Here is a 13,170-nt window from a genome sequence, read left to right on the forward strand (position 1 = left end):
AAAATGTGTTTAGTACCAGTTTCTCAGAACATGTGCCCAAGTCCCAGAGTTGCCCCCCCCCCCCTGGTTGGTGGATCCTCTGAATGAATAATAAATGGTGAATTCAAAGACAACCCTTCCGTAACTTTTTAATTTGAGGTCCCTGGCCATTCTTTTTTATTGTCAGATGGTGTGAAACTTCTGCAGAGGCATGCCTGAAAGCACTAAGGTGAGGTCTGGGCCAATGTTTGAAAGAAACCTTGTGAATCTCCTCCTCGCCGCTCATCAGGGGTGCCAGCTAAGGGAAGAGAGGGGGGAGGGCAATGCTTGGACGCCTGCAACACTTATGAATGAGCTCATCCGCTTGGGCTATGTTATGCAGCCTGCTCCTGCATCTATGAAGACTAAACTGAAAGATATCTGTGGGTGAGTGTCACATAATATGCTAGATGTTTCTCTGGACATTTTTAATTACTTTAATTGAATAAATAGGGGACATGGTAGTCCAGGGGTAGAATGTTAGACTACTGACCAGAGGGCCAGGTTTGATTCCCAGGTAAGTCCCTCCGGGCACCCTTGGCATCACCCAAGCTGTGTGATTTTTTGGGTACCTGGGAAGCCATAACCAGCACAGGGAAAGGATCTGGCCCACCTACCCCGATGTGTGAATTTCACACGTCGTCGGGCTTAGTTCTGTGTGAACTCTTTAACATTACCTACCAAACTGACCTTCAGGTTGATTACTGTGTTTATGGTTTTAATTGAGTAAATGTCGCACGTACATGATATATTTAAAAGATAAAATATGTATATTTTAGAAAGAATATTGTACTGAAAAATTCCATCAGCATGAAAATGTGCCCGGGAAATGGGAATGTTGGGAGGTAGCTCACCAGACATCACGGGGGCCAAATGTTTTGACTTGCAGCGAGTCACTGCTAAGCTTCGGCTTGTCACACTGGTATAACAATCCAAAAATTTTAATACAAACATTAATAGGTAAAAGTACACCTTAAAATGTCTTACACTTGGATGGTTTTCAAGTGAGGGAGTATAATTAATTGTCCCAATTCCTATTTTTAAGTCTCCCAGCATTTTCTGGTAATAAACTGAAGAGGACACATATCTAAATTACGAGGGTCATCCGGAAAGTAGTACCCGTTCGTGAAATAAAAAGACAAAAGTAAATATTAACAAACATAAAAAATTTTATTTGAAAGAGGATACTTTAAACTACTTCTCAACATAATCTCCAAGCAAATTAAGGCATTTGTCATAACGTGTGACAAGTTTCTGTATTCCTGCTGCATAGTCCTTCGCCGCCAGCTCATTGAGATACGCGAGGGACCCATCTTGCACAAATTTTTGCATAATGCAGATGGTGTTTAACAATTTCATGAACAATTGTTCGAGAAACATTGGGAAAATGCTCACAGATGTCATCAATTGTGACGCGCCGATCGTTCCTCACGAATTCGTCAACTGAGCTCACCAGTTGGTCTGTAATGACAGACGGTCTCCCCGAACGCTCATCGTCGTGTGTGTTCCCCCTCCCCATGTTGAAGTTGCGACACCACCGCCGAACAGACGACTCGTCCATTACATTGTCTCCATACACCTCCTTTAATTGGCGATGAATATCACATGGGCGAACGTTTCTTGCATTGAGGAATTTAATCACTGCCCTCACTTCACAACTGGCGGCGTTCTCAATTTTTTTAAACATTGTAAACAATCACAGAAACAACACAGGCAATGCTAGCGTCACGCAACTTGGCTCAGAGAAGGCAGACAAGCCACTGAAGCTATCTGACCTCGTCCAGCGGCTACTCGCATCGTCAGCACTTCATGCGGCACGAACGGGTACTACTTTCCGGATGACTCTCGTATTTAAACCCGACCCACATTAAAAATGTCAATGTCTCCATTTGTTAACCTCAGCAATTTCATTTATTGGTCTTGACTGTGGGCATTAGATGCACTTCTGACTGGTGGTAGAAGTAATGTATGCCAAAAGTGCCGACCCAAAGTCTCAAAAGTATTCTAACCTAAATAAAACTTCTATTTAGATTGTCCTTGCTCATGCATGCAAATACACCTCTGGCATTTAGTGTATATATGTTGTACTTATGTATTCATCCTCTCATAATTCTTCCCAAAAGGTTTTTGGGAGAAAAATGTCTGCTCGTGCAGGTGGGTAATTAGGCCATGTATCTCATGTATTCCTTGAAACATAACCCAGACACGCCTGCCCTCACCACTTGTGAATAGGCGAGTAGTCATTACTTTGTTTAACAAGTGAATTACATCCAGTACCTTGTAATCATTACCTTTTTTTTCTATCGAGATGAAAAAAGTAACTTTGTAATTTCAGTCACATTTTTTTGAGAACACGACCGAGGTTCGCTTGGTCTTCTTCTGTATCTTCTGTGCTGTTCTGTTGATTTTGCTTTGGAAGAGTTTCATGGGATGGCAACCGTGGAAGCCTTGCCTCTCCTGCTGCCAGGCATGCCACAATGATTGATTGGGCCGAGTCTCGTAGTTTTCAGGACTCAGTTTCACTGTGCTATCCATCTTAAAAATCAATAATTAATAATTGAGGTGGTTGCCTTCCTTAATGGTGTTTTTAACGTGACACCACTCAATGACCCCCCCTCTGGGGTTATACGCCTTTGCAGTGGCCTCACTGAGGAACATGCTGCACTGCCAACTTTGACCCATCTTGCATGGGTGACTCTACCAGGTGTCATTGTCATTGCTCCTGCCAGTGTAGCTCTAGGGGACTTTTGAATGCCATTCCACCACTCCAAGGTTGTAGCCAATGGGGTGGGATTATGGCATAAATATTGTTTGAAGGAAGTATGTCAAAAACTGAAGACTTACTGAATGATGCCAGTGCATTTTTACAGTGGTATTTTTTTTCTTTCTTTTTAAAAATAATTTATCATATTTGATGCCTTGTTTTACTCAAAAAAGTCCACTAGGTAAAAATTTCTGTTCACAGTTTCTCTCAGATAGTGTAAATGTCTTTAGAAGCTTGTTTAAAACAGATACACTCTGGATGAAACAAGTGCATCCATGAGTACTCGTTTCCTTCCTTTTTACTAAGTAATAATTTCATTGTTTTTGCTATCGATCTTTTACAGCAGAGAAGTGCATTGGTGACAACTTCATCCTATGGTTTCACCAAATTGGCATTAATATCGTTAGAAGCATGTCTAAAAACAGTCTTCGGGTGAAATAAAAGCATTTTTCAAGTATTTATGTTCATTGCTTGCTCTGTGGTTTCTCCAATGTTTAATAAATACAATGAAATAGTTTTGAAACAAATAAAGACTGGCAGAAAAAATGTATGCTAAGAATTTTTCTATGCTTTCTCCCTATTAAATAACTATTTTATAGGCATTTTTGTGTTATTTTAAACGAGAAATGTCCAGAATGTATGAATTTCACTTAACATTTTATCCGATTGAAGATAAATATTGTTTGAAACAATACAAAAAACAAAGGATTTCTTGACTAAATAAATTCATTTTTGTATGTTTTCCTTTCATTTTATCCTGATTTTATTGCTTTCTTTCATATCGAAACAAAATGACATTGGCGAACACAAACATAGATAGAATTGTAAAAAGGGTATTGACAATTATGATATTCCAAACTTTCTGGTATATAAACCACTTTCTGCAAATACGAGGAACTTTCAGTGAGATTTCATGGTAACATTAGGGTCCATAAAAAGTGCTATGCATTTATTAAACTCAATCTAATCAGAACAGAGCTTCAAAAAATAGTCTCCCTAAAATCCCTGAAGAAATATAATCCTAGGAACTGCCATATTTGATCTATTTTTTTGTTGGAAATATGACTGTGCTTAGTCCTCTAGAAGTAATGATTATAATTCTGCTTAAATCATTTAGTTTCTCTTTTACTATAATATTTTAAAGAAAATAAACGATAAATATATACATATAAACATCCATACACACATCTTTGAATTTGGATAAGGCACAGTATTATGCAATACACTAGGCACTAGAAGGCATAAAAGTTAGTTACGTGACATTTTTTCAACTTTGAGATAGTCCTCATTCATACCGAGAAATTGAGATAGGATTTTGATGTTTTGCTTTATTGTATAGAAATAGTCTAACGAGTAGAAATTTCAGGTGACAGGAAGTTGAGGGATGTGATTTTTTCAACAAAGACTGTATAATGATGGTTCTGTTTTTGTACGTATAGTACAATTTACTCCTCATTGTCAAACTGATATGGATTGATGATGTTCAGAATTGATTCAGTGTGTGTGGACAGGTTTAAGGAATGCACAAGGCCAAGTGCTAACTGTGTTGACAGCCTCACTGCCTTGGGACTCAGCATATGGGGACAATAGCATCTTGGTTATTTGCAGTAAATTTTTGTGTCTTATAAGTTTACATCCTCCTCTTATAAAACCAATTATTTGGTTCTCTTGGCTACCACATATACATTCCCTCACAAAGTCCTACCGTTTACATTATAAATGCTAGGACCCCAAATATTGTTCCAAAATGCTGTCTTTCGCAAAATCACAACCAATAAGTATTGTCCCCAACAAGTCGGATGTTACCTATTGTCAATCCATTGAAACTTCCCACATGTAAAAAAAATGGATGGCAAGAGCACATGATTCCTCATGCCCCGAATTAAGTGTGTGCTTGTCCCCATAGCCATTGTTACCCACACCCATTGTCATGTGTTGTTCTTTCTCTTCCTAGACTTGTTCTGCCCAGCTGATGGGGCATAGTCGACTGCTGCCATGTCTGACTCTTGCTCCCCGTGCTCTGGTGAATCACTGGCATTGATCAGCTCTTCCTCTTCATTGTTCTGTTCCGAGCCTTCTCCCCTTCACCAACTGCAGTGGCTTGCTGTTGGCACCTGCAAGTATTGACGGGAATGCAGAATATAAACAAAACTTTTGTAATAAATGATTTAAAGAAATTCTTTTCACTTTGAACATGTTTTGCTTTTCATTCTATCTGAATTTTCAACGACATAACTAAGCAATGTGGGAGATGAAAAAATATTCATTATTATTTATATCACACAGGCATGGTTTGCATAAAAAGTGTCAGGAAAAGTTTCAGAAATTTATATTTATTTTAGATGTTGCCGCAATGCCTGAAAATTCTTCAAAGTAAACCCTTGAGTATAAACGAAATTGTTCCAGTGGCTTTTCCACTCTTCAAATGTTCCTTGGTAGGTGGATTCTGTAAGGTCCTTAAGGGTATGCCTGCAAGCTTCTTTGGTGGCACTTGTGGTGGTGTCTTTTGAGGGAGAATTTCACTTCTGAGAATAGGAAATAAATTTCACTCTCAAGAATAGGAAATAGTACTATTGTCTATTTGTATATTTGTGTCTAATTGTAAATTGTACTATACGTACAAAAACAGAACCATCATTATACAGTCTTTGTTGAAAAAATCACATCCCTCAACTTCCTGTCACCTGAAATTTCTACTCGTTAGACTATTTCTATACAATAAAGCAAAACATCAAAATCCTATCTCAATTTCTCGGTATGAATGAGGACTATCTCAAAGTTGAAAAAATGTCACGTAACTAACTTTTATGCCTTCTAGTGCCTAGTGTATTGCATAATACTGTGCCTTATCCAAATTCAAAGATGTGTGTATGGATGTTTATATGTATATATTTATCGTTTATTTTCTTTAAAATATTATAGTAAAAGAGAAACTAAATGATTTAAGCAGAATTATAATCATTACTTCTAGAGGACTAAGCACAGTCATATTTCCAACAAAAAAATAGATCAAATATGGCAGTTCCTAGGATTATATTTCTTCAGGGATTTTAGGGAGACTATTTTTTGAAGCTCTGTTCTGATTAGATTGAGTTTAATAAATGCATAGCACTTTTTATGGACCCTAATGTTACCATGAAATCTCACTGAAAGTTCCTCGTATTTGCAGAAAGTGGTTTATATACCAGAAAGTTTGGAATATCATAATTGTCAATACCCTTTTTACAATTCTATCTATGTTTGTGTTCGCCAATGTCATTTTGTTTCGATATGAAAGAAAGCAATAAAATCAGGATAAAATGAAAGGAAAACATACAAAAATGAATTTATTTAGTCAAGAAATCCTTTGTTTTTTGTATTGTTTCAAACAATATTTATCTTCAATCGGATAAAATGTTAAGTGAAATTCATACATTCTGGACATTTCTCGTTTAAAATAACACAAAAATGCCTATAAAATAGTTATTTAATAGGGAGAAAGCATAGAAAAATTCTTAGCATACATTTTTTCTGCCAGTCTTTATTTGTTTCAAAACTATTTCATTGTATTTATTAAACATTGGAGAAACCACAGAGCAAGCAATGAACATAAATACTTGAAAAATGCTTTTATTTCACCCGAAGACTGTTTTTAGACATGCTTCTAACGATATTAATGCCAATTTGGTGAAACCATAGGATGAAGTTGTCACCAATGCACTTCTCTGCTGTAAAAGATCGATAGCAAAAACAATGAAATTATTACTTAGTAAAAAGGAAGGAAACGAGTACTCATGGATGCACTTGTTTCATCCAGAGTGTATCTGTTTTAAACAAGCTTCTAAAGACATTTACACTATCTGAGAGAAACTGTGAACAGAAATTTTTACCTAGTGGACTTTTTTGAGTAAAACAAGGCATCAAATATGATAAATTATTTTTAAAAAGAAAGAAAAAAAATACCACTGTAAAAATGCACTGGCATCATTCAGTAAGTCTTCAGTTTTTGACATACTTCCTTCTAACAATATTTATGCCATAATCCCACCCCATTGGCTACAACCTTGGAGTGGTGGAATGGCATTCAAAAGTCCCCTAGAGCTACACTGGCAGGAGCAATGACAATGACACCTGGTAGAGTCACCCATGCAAGATGGGTCAAAGTTGGCAGTGCAGCATGTTCCTCAGTGAGGCCACTGCAAAGGCGTATAACCCCAGAGGGGGGGTCATTGAGTGGTGTCACGTTAAAAACACCATTAAGGAAGGCAACCACCTCAATTATTAATTATTGATTTTTAAGATGGATAGCACAGTGAAACTGAGTCCTGAAAACTACGAGACTCGGCCCAATCAATCATTGTGGCATGCCTGGCAGCAGGAGAGGCAAGGCTTCCACGGTTGCCATCCCATGAAACTCTTCCAAAGCAAAATCAACAGAACAGCACAGAAGATACAGAAGAAGACCAAGCGAACCTCGGTCGTGTTCTCAAAAAAATGTGACTGAAATTACAAAGTTACTTTTTTCATCTCGATAGAAAAAAAAGGTAATGATTACAAGGTACTGGATGTAATTCACTTGTTAAACAAAGTAATGACTACTCGCCTATTCACAAGTGGTGAGGGCAGGCGTGTCTGGGTTATGTTTCAAGGAATACATGAGATACATGGCCTAATTACCCACCTGCACGAGCAGACATTTTTCTCCCAAAAACCTTTTGGGAAGAATTATGAGAGGATGAATACATAAGTACAACATATATACACTAAATGCCAGAGGTGTATTTGCATGCATGAGCAAGGACAATCTAAATAGAAGTTTTATTTAGGTTAGAATACTTTTGAGACTTTGGGTCGGCACTTTTGGCATACATTACTTCTACCACCAGTCAGAAGTGCATCTAATGCCCACAGTCAAGACCAATAAATGAAATTGCTGAGGTTAACAAATGGAGACATTGACATTTTTAATGTGGGTCGGGTTTAAATACGAGAGTCATCCGGAAAGTAGTACCCGTTCGTGCCGCATGAAGTGCTGACGATGCGAGTAGCCGCTGGACGAGGTCAGATAGCTTCAGTGGCTTGTCTGCCTTCTCTGAGCCAAGTTGCGTGACGCTAGCATTGCCTGTGTTGTTTCTGTGATTGTTTACAATGTTTAAAAAAATTGAGAACGCCGCCAGTTGTGAAGTGAGGGCAGTGATTAAATTCCTCAATGCAAGAAACGTTCGCCCATGTGATATTCATCGCCAATTAAAGGAGGTGTATGGAGACAATGTAATGGACGAGTCGTCTGTTCGGCGGTGGTGTCGCAACTTCAACATGGGGAGGGGGAACACACACGACGATGAGCGTTCGGGGAGACCGTCTGTCATTACAGACCAACTGGTGAGCTCAGTTGACGAATTCGTGAGGAACGATCGGCGCGTCACAATTGATGACATCTGTGAGCATTTTCCCAATGTTTCTCGAACAATTGTTCATGAAATTGTTAAACACCATCTGCATTATGCAAAAATTTGTGCAAGATGGGTCCCTCGCGTATCTCAATGAGCTGGCGGCGAAGGACTATGCAGCAGGAATACAGAAACTTGTCACACGTTATGACAAATGCCTTAATTTGCTTGGAGATTATGTTGAGAAGTAGTTTAAAGTATCCTCTTTCAAATAAAATTTTTTATGTTTGTTAATATTTACTTTTGTCTTTTTATTTCACGAACGGGTACTACTTTCCGGATGACCCTCGTAATTTAGATATGTGTCCTCTTCAGTTTATTACCAGAAAATGCTGGGAGACTTAAAAATAGGAATTGGGACAATTAATTATACTCCCTCACTTGAAAACCATCCAAGTGTAAGACATTTTAAGGTGTACTTTTACCTATTAATGTTTGTATTAAAATTTTTGGATTGTTATACCAGTGTGACAAGCCGAAGCTTAGCAGTGACTCGCTGCAAGTCAAAACATTTGGCCCCCGTGATGTCTGGTGAGCTACCTCCCAACATTCCCATTTCCCGGGCACATTTTCATGCTGATGGAATTTTTCAGTACAATATTCTTTCTAAAATATACATATTTTATCTTTTAAATATATCATGTACGTGCGACATTTACTCAATTAAAACCATAAACACAGTAATCAACCTGAAGGTCAGTTTGGTAGGTAATGTTAAAGAGTTCACACAGAACTAAGCCCGACGACGTGTGAAATTCACACATCGGGGTAGGTGGGCCAGATCCTTTCCCTGTGCTGGTTATGGCTTCCCAGGTACCCAAAAAATCACACAGCTTGGGTGATGCCAAGGGTGCCCGGAGGGACTTACCTGGGAATCAAACCTGGCCCTCTGGTCAGTAGTCTAACATTCTACCCCTGGACTACCATGTCCCCTATTTATTCAATTAAAGTAATTAAAAATGTCCAGAGAAACATCTAGCATATTATGTGACACTCACCCACAGATATCTTTCAGTTTAGTCTTCATAGATGCAGGAGCAGGCTGCATAACATAGCCCAAGCGGATGAGCTCATTCATAAGTGTTGCAGGCGTCCAAGCATTGCCCTCCCCCCTCTCTTCCCTTAGCTGGCACCCCTGATGAGCGGCGAGGAGGAGATTCACAAGGTTTCTTTCAAACATTGGCCCAGACCTCACCTTAGTGCTTTCAGCATGCCTCTGCAGAAGTTTCACACCATCTGACAATAAAAAAGAATGGCCAGGGACCTCAAATTAAAAAGTTACGGAAGGGTTGTCTTTGAATTCACCATTTATTATTCATTCAGAGGATCCACCAACCAGGGGGGGGGGGGCAACTCTGGGACTTGGGCACATGTTCTGAGAAACCTGGTACTAAACACATTTTAACATAGTCAAGACCCCCACCTATGATTATGAGATGCATTCCAGTGTCCCTACTAATTTGTACCTAGATATCTCTGTTTTTGTCACAACCTTTGACCTATCCACCCCACATTGAGAGACAGTGCAGCTAGATTGCACACCCTGAGGCAGTAGTATAATCTTTACTGGAAAGGAGGGGCAAAATGTCGCTTTCTTTGAATATTTGTATTTTGTCCCTTAAGATTTTAGGTTAACTTTGATTTTTACTGCGGCTGATTTTCAGGCTTACTTTTGATCAACTTAAATGATATATTTTAAACAGTAGAAAATGGACACAATTATTTTCAATTGACAGCTCACTTTATTTTTGTAGGTGAGTAATTGTAATTCTAATTAATATCTGAAATGCTTTAACTTTTAGCATTTTATCCTTTAGCTGCATAACTAGTCATTTGGATGAGTTCCATCCTGGTGGCTCAATTTGGCCAACATTCACACACACACACACACACACACACACATAATCATGCCGCCTTACCCATTTGGCACCTGAGATAGAAGTGCATATTCACATGGCATTGTTGCACAGCATCACTCATCCCATTAGAGTACATGTGCATCTCTTGTGGCATCAAGTTATGGGGAATGGTGCTCTTGTGAACAAATGCTTCTTAATTCATTTTTCATGTAAGTCCAAGCAAGAAAGGATAGAGTGAAATTCTTGTTTGCATGAGGGTGATGACCTGTGTACCATGGTATATATACGAGGTGTGTTTAAAAAGAAAGGTGACTTTATATTTTTATGAAAAAAATATTTATTTATTCTTCAATATTCAAGTTGTCTCTTTCAAAGTTTTCCCCCCAGATATAATACACATGTATCAATGCTTTTTCCAACCCTCGAAGCAATTCTGATAAGCAATTTTTGGTACGGCCTTGAGCTCTTCCAGCAATGCTGTCTTTATCTCCTCAATCGTTGCAAATTTCCATCCATTCATAGGCCTCTTAAGTTCTGGGAACAGGAAAAAGTTGCAGGGGACCAAATCCGGTGAAAATAGTGGCTGAGGCATGATTGTGGTGTTGTTTTTGGCTCAAAAATCTCTCACAAGCAATGATAAGTGAGCAGGTGCATTATCATGAAGCAAAAGCCATGAATTCTTTCCCCACAATTCCGGACATTTTTTTCGTATTGCTTCTCCCAAACGGTACATTACTTCAAGGTAATATCCCTTATTGACCGTACCACCTTGTAGTAAGAACTCCTGATTCAGTATGCCACGGTAATTGAAGAAAACAGTGAGCAAAACCTTGACATTTCATCGCACTTGGCGTGCTTTTTTCGGTCTTGAATGTCTTGGGTTCTTCTATTGGGACGATTGGGCTTTGGTTTCGACATCATAACCATATACCCATGATTTGCCACCACTTATCACCCTTTTGAGCAAATCAGGATCATCATTGACGCCTTTCAACAGCTCCTGAGCGATGCTCATGCGATGGTTCTTCTGGTCAAAATTAACCAGTTTCAGAACTAACTTTGCTGGCACATGTTACATGGCCAAAATATCCAAAAATATGATATGGCACAGGCCAACTAATATGCCAACATCCTCAGCACTTCTCAAATAGTGATTCGATGATTTATCAAAATATTTTCTTTACTGTTTCATCTTTTTCATCTGATGTTGACGTGCTGGGGCGTCCAGAGAGAGCTGACAATAGCTGTGATGTGACAAGATGTGTAGTGTGTCCCAATAGGAACAAATAAGAATAAAATGAAATGGAATGGCAAAAAGAATAACTAAGCAATAAATGTGAATAATGATAAACTGTGGATGATAAACACTGGGTAAATCAAGGGTTAGAATGCAACCCAGGAAACTTGCAAGCATTAGAAAACAAGAAGCTAAAGAGCATGACTATTCAGTAAGTTGAGATATATGACACATTATTTTTGATGCCTTACCATTGACCTGGCCTTTTCTGCACATCAGAGTTGCCAAATCGATGACCTTATACTCATCAATCACAAATTCTGCATGGTCAGTTGTCAGTCGAAGGAAGAGGTCCTTGGCTTTTTGAAGTTCATTATTTTGTGTCAGCAAATCAAGCAGCGATGAAAGCATTCCGGGTGAAAAGGAATGACCCGCCAATTCCATCTCCTTAAAACAATAATTGAAAAGAACTGATCACATTGCACACCAAGAATTGACAGTTGAAAAAACTACCACACACTGTCCCGGGATTGGTATTCTGTAGGAAAAATTAAGGCTAGATAATATTTTGTCAGCACATTTACAGTGCATACACAGCTCTTTTTCTGTTCCAAAAATAAGTCGTCTTCATCTTTTAAGACTCTTTTTAGACTCCAAAGGCGTAATCCTCAAACAGTTTATGCTTTGGGGTCAGAGAATTTACAGTGAGTTTGGTGTGGAAGTCCTTGCTGTAGAAGTGTCAAAGCATTTAATTACCTAAACAATTGTGATTTTATCAAAATTTTGAGGTATTGCAAGAGAGAATAACATGGATAATTGAGAGATAACTGTATTAACAAAAATACACACTGAAACCTGAATAATCCACCATTTTTGGCTGGATGCCACATAAGTATTTCATGCAGCCCAAACCATGACACCCCAGGAAGGATAGGCAAGAGGTCTTGGGGCAAACATTTAGATACAATCCAAACAGAGTTATGATTATTGCAGATTCGATGACATTATTACAATAATAATTTTTTTCTTCAAATTCATAAAGGGTACCTTTAAGTATACTACCCAGTCCAATAAATATGCAAACTGAGGCCATAAAAATTTTATTTTGCAAAATTAAGTCTGCATCAATTTTTTCCCCTTCAAAATACTCTCCATTTGTTGATATGAACTTACAAAGGCAATCCCAATAATGCCCAATCCCACAAAGAAAACACAAAAATTTTGGGAAAAAATGCATTTATTTTTCAACATGATGTCCTTTCTGCTCTATACACTTTTCCCCGCGATGTTCAATAAGTTCAATACCCTTTGAATAGTAAGAACTTTCATGCTCCTCAAAATAGCCATTAACTGCCGACATTACTTCTTCCTGGTTGAAAAATCTTTGAACACAGCCATTTTTTGCAGTTTGTGAACAGAAAATAATCCCAGGGGGCTAAAGCTAGGGTACATGAGGTAGCAATTGAAACTTTAATTCATGAATTTTGGCCATTGCAATGTGAGCTGGTACATTGTCTTGATGAAACAGCACTTTCTTCTTAGCCAAATGCCGCCGCTTTTGCTTGATTTCTTCGCTCGAACAGTGCAATAAGTTCACATGATACTCCCCGTTGATAGTTTCTGTTTTTTCAAGATAATCAATGAAAATTATCCCACGCGCATTCCAAAAAACCGACGCCATGGCTTTGCCTCCAGATGAAACGGCCTAAGCCTTCTCTGGAGGCGGTTCTCCATTTTGAATCCATTGTTTTCATTGTTCTTTTGTCTTGGGTGTGAAGTAATGGACCCATGTTTCATCCATGGCTATGAAATGGCACAAAAAGTCTGCTTTGTTGCTGTGAAACTTTTCCCAGCTCTCATTTG

General features: G+C 38.5%; 1 protein-coding gene across 3 annotated transcripts; it reads right to left on the reverse strand.

The window, feature by feature from the left end:
- Nucleotides 1-3,703: 3,703 nt before the first annotated feature.
- On the reverse strand, nucleotides 3,704-11,723 carry LOC139693191 (uncharacterized). 3 transcript variants are annotated; one of them, XM_071591291.1, is made up of 3 exons: nucleotides 11,559-11,723; nucleotides 9,210-9,447; nucleotides 3,704-4,896 (listed from the first exon to the last, which is right to left on the reverse strand). In XM_071591291.1, exons 1-3 carry the CDS (start codon nucleotides 11,716-11,718, stop codon nucleotides 4,824-4,826), a joined length of 471 nt encoding a protein of 156 aa, XP_071447392.1. In that variant the 5' UTR covers nucleotides 11,719-11,723; the 3' UTR covers nucleotides 3,704-4,823. The 3 variants fall into 3 exon arrangements, with proteins under 3 accessions (XP_071447392.1, XP_071447394.1, XP_071447393.1); XM_071591293.1 differs by lacking the exon at nucleotides 3,704-4,896 and adding an exon at nucleotides 6,287-6,486; XM_071591292.1 differs by lacking the exon at nucleotides 3,704-4,896 and adding an exon at nucleotides 6,287-6,489.
- Nucleotides 11,724-13,170: the final 1,447 nt, after the last annotated feature.

The sequence above is a fragment of the Hetaerina americana genome, unplaced genomic scaffold (assembly GCF_022747635.1).
Source record: "Hetaerina americana unplaced genomic scaffold, ioHetAmer1.1.p SCAF_449, whole genome shotgun sequence".
NCBI lineage: Eukaryota > Metazoa > Arthropoda > Insecta > Odonata > Calopterygidae > Hetaerina > Hetaerina americana.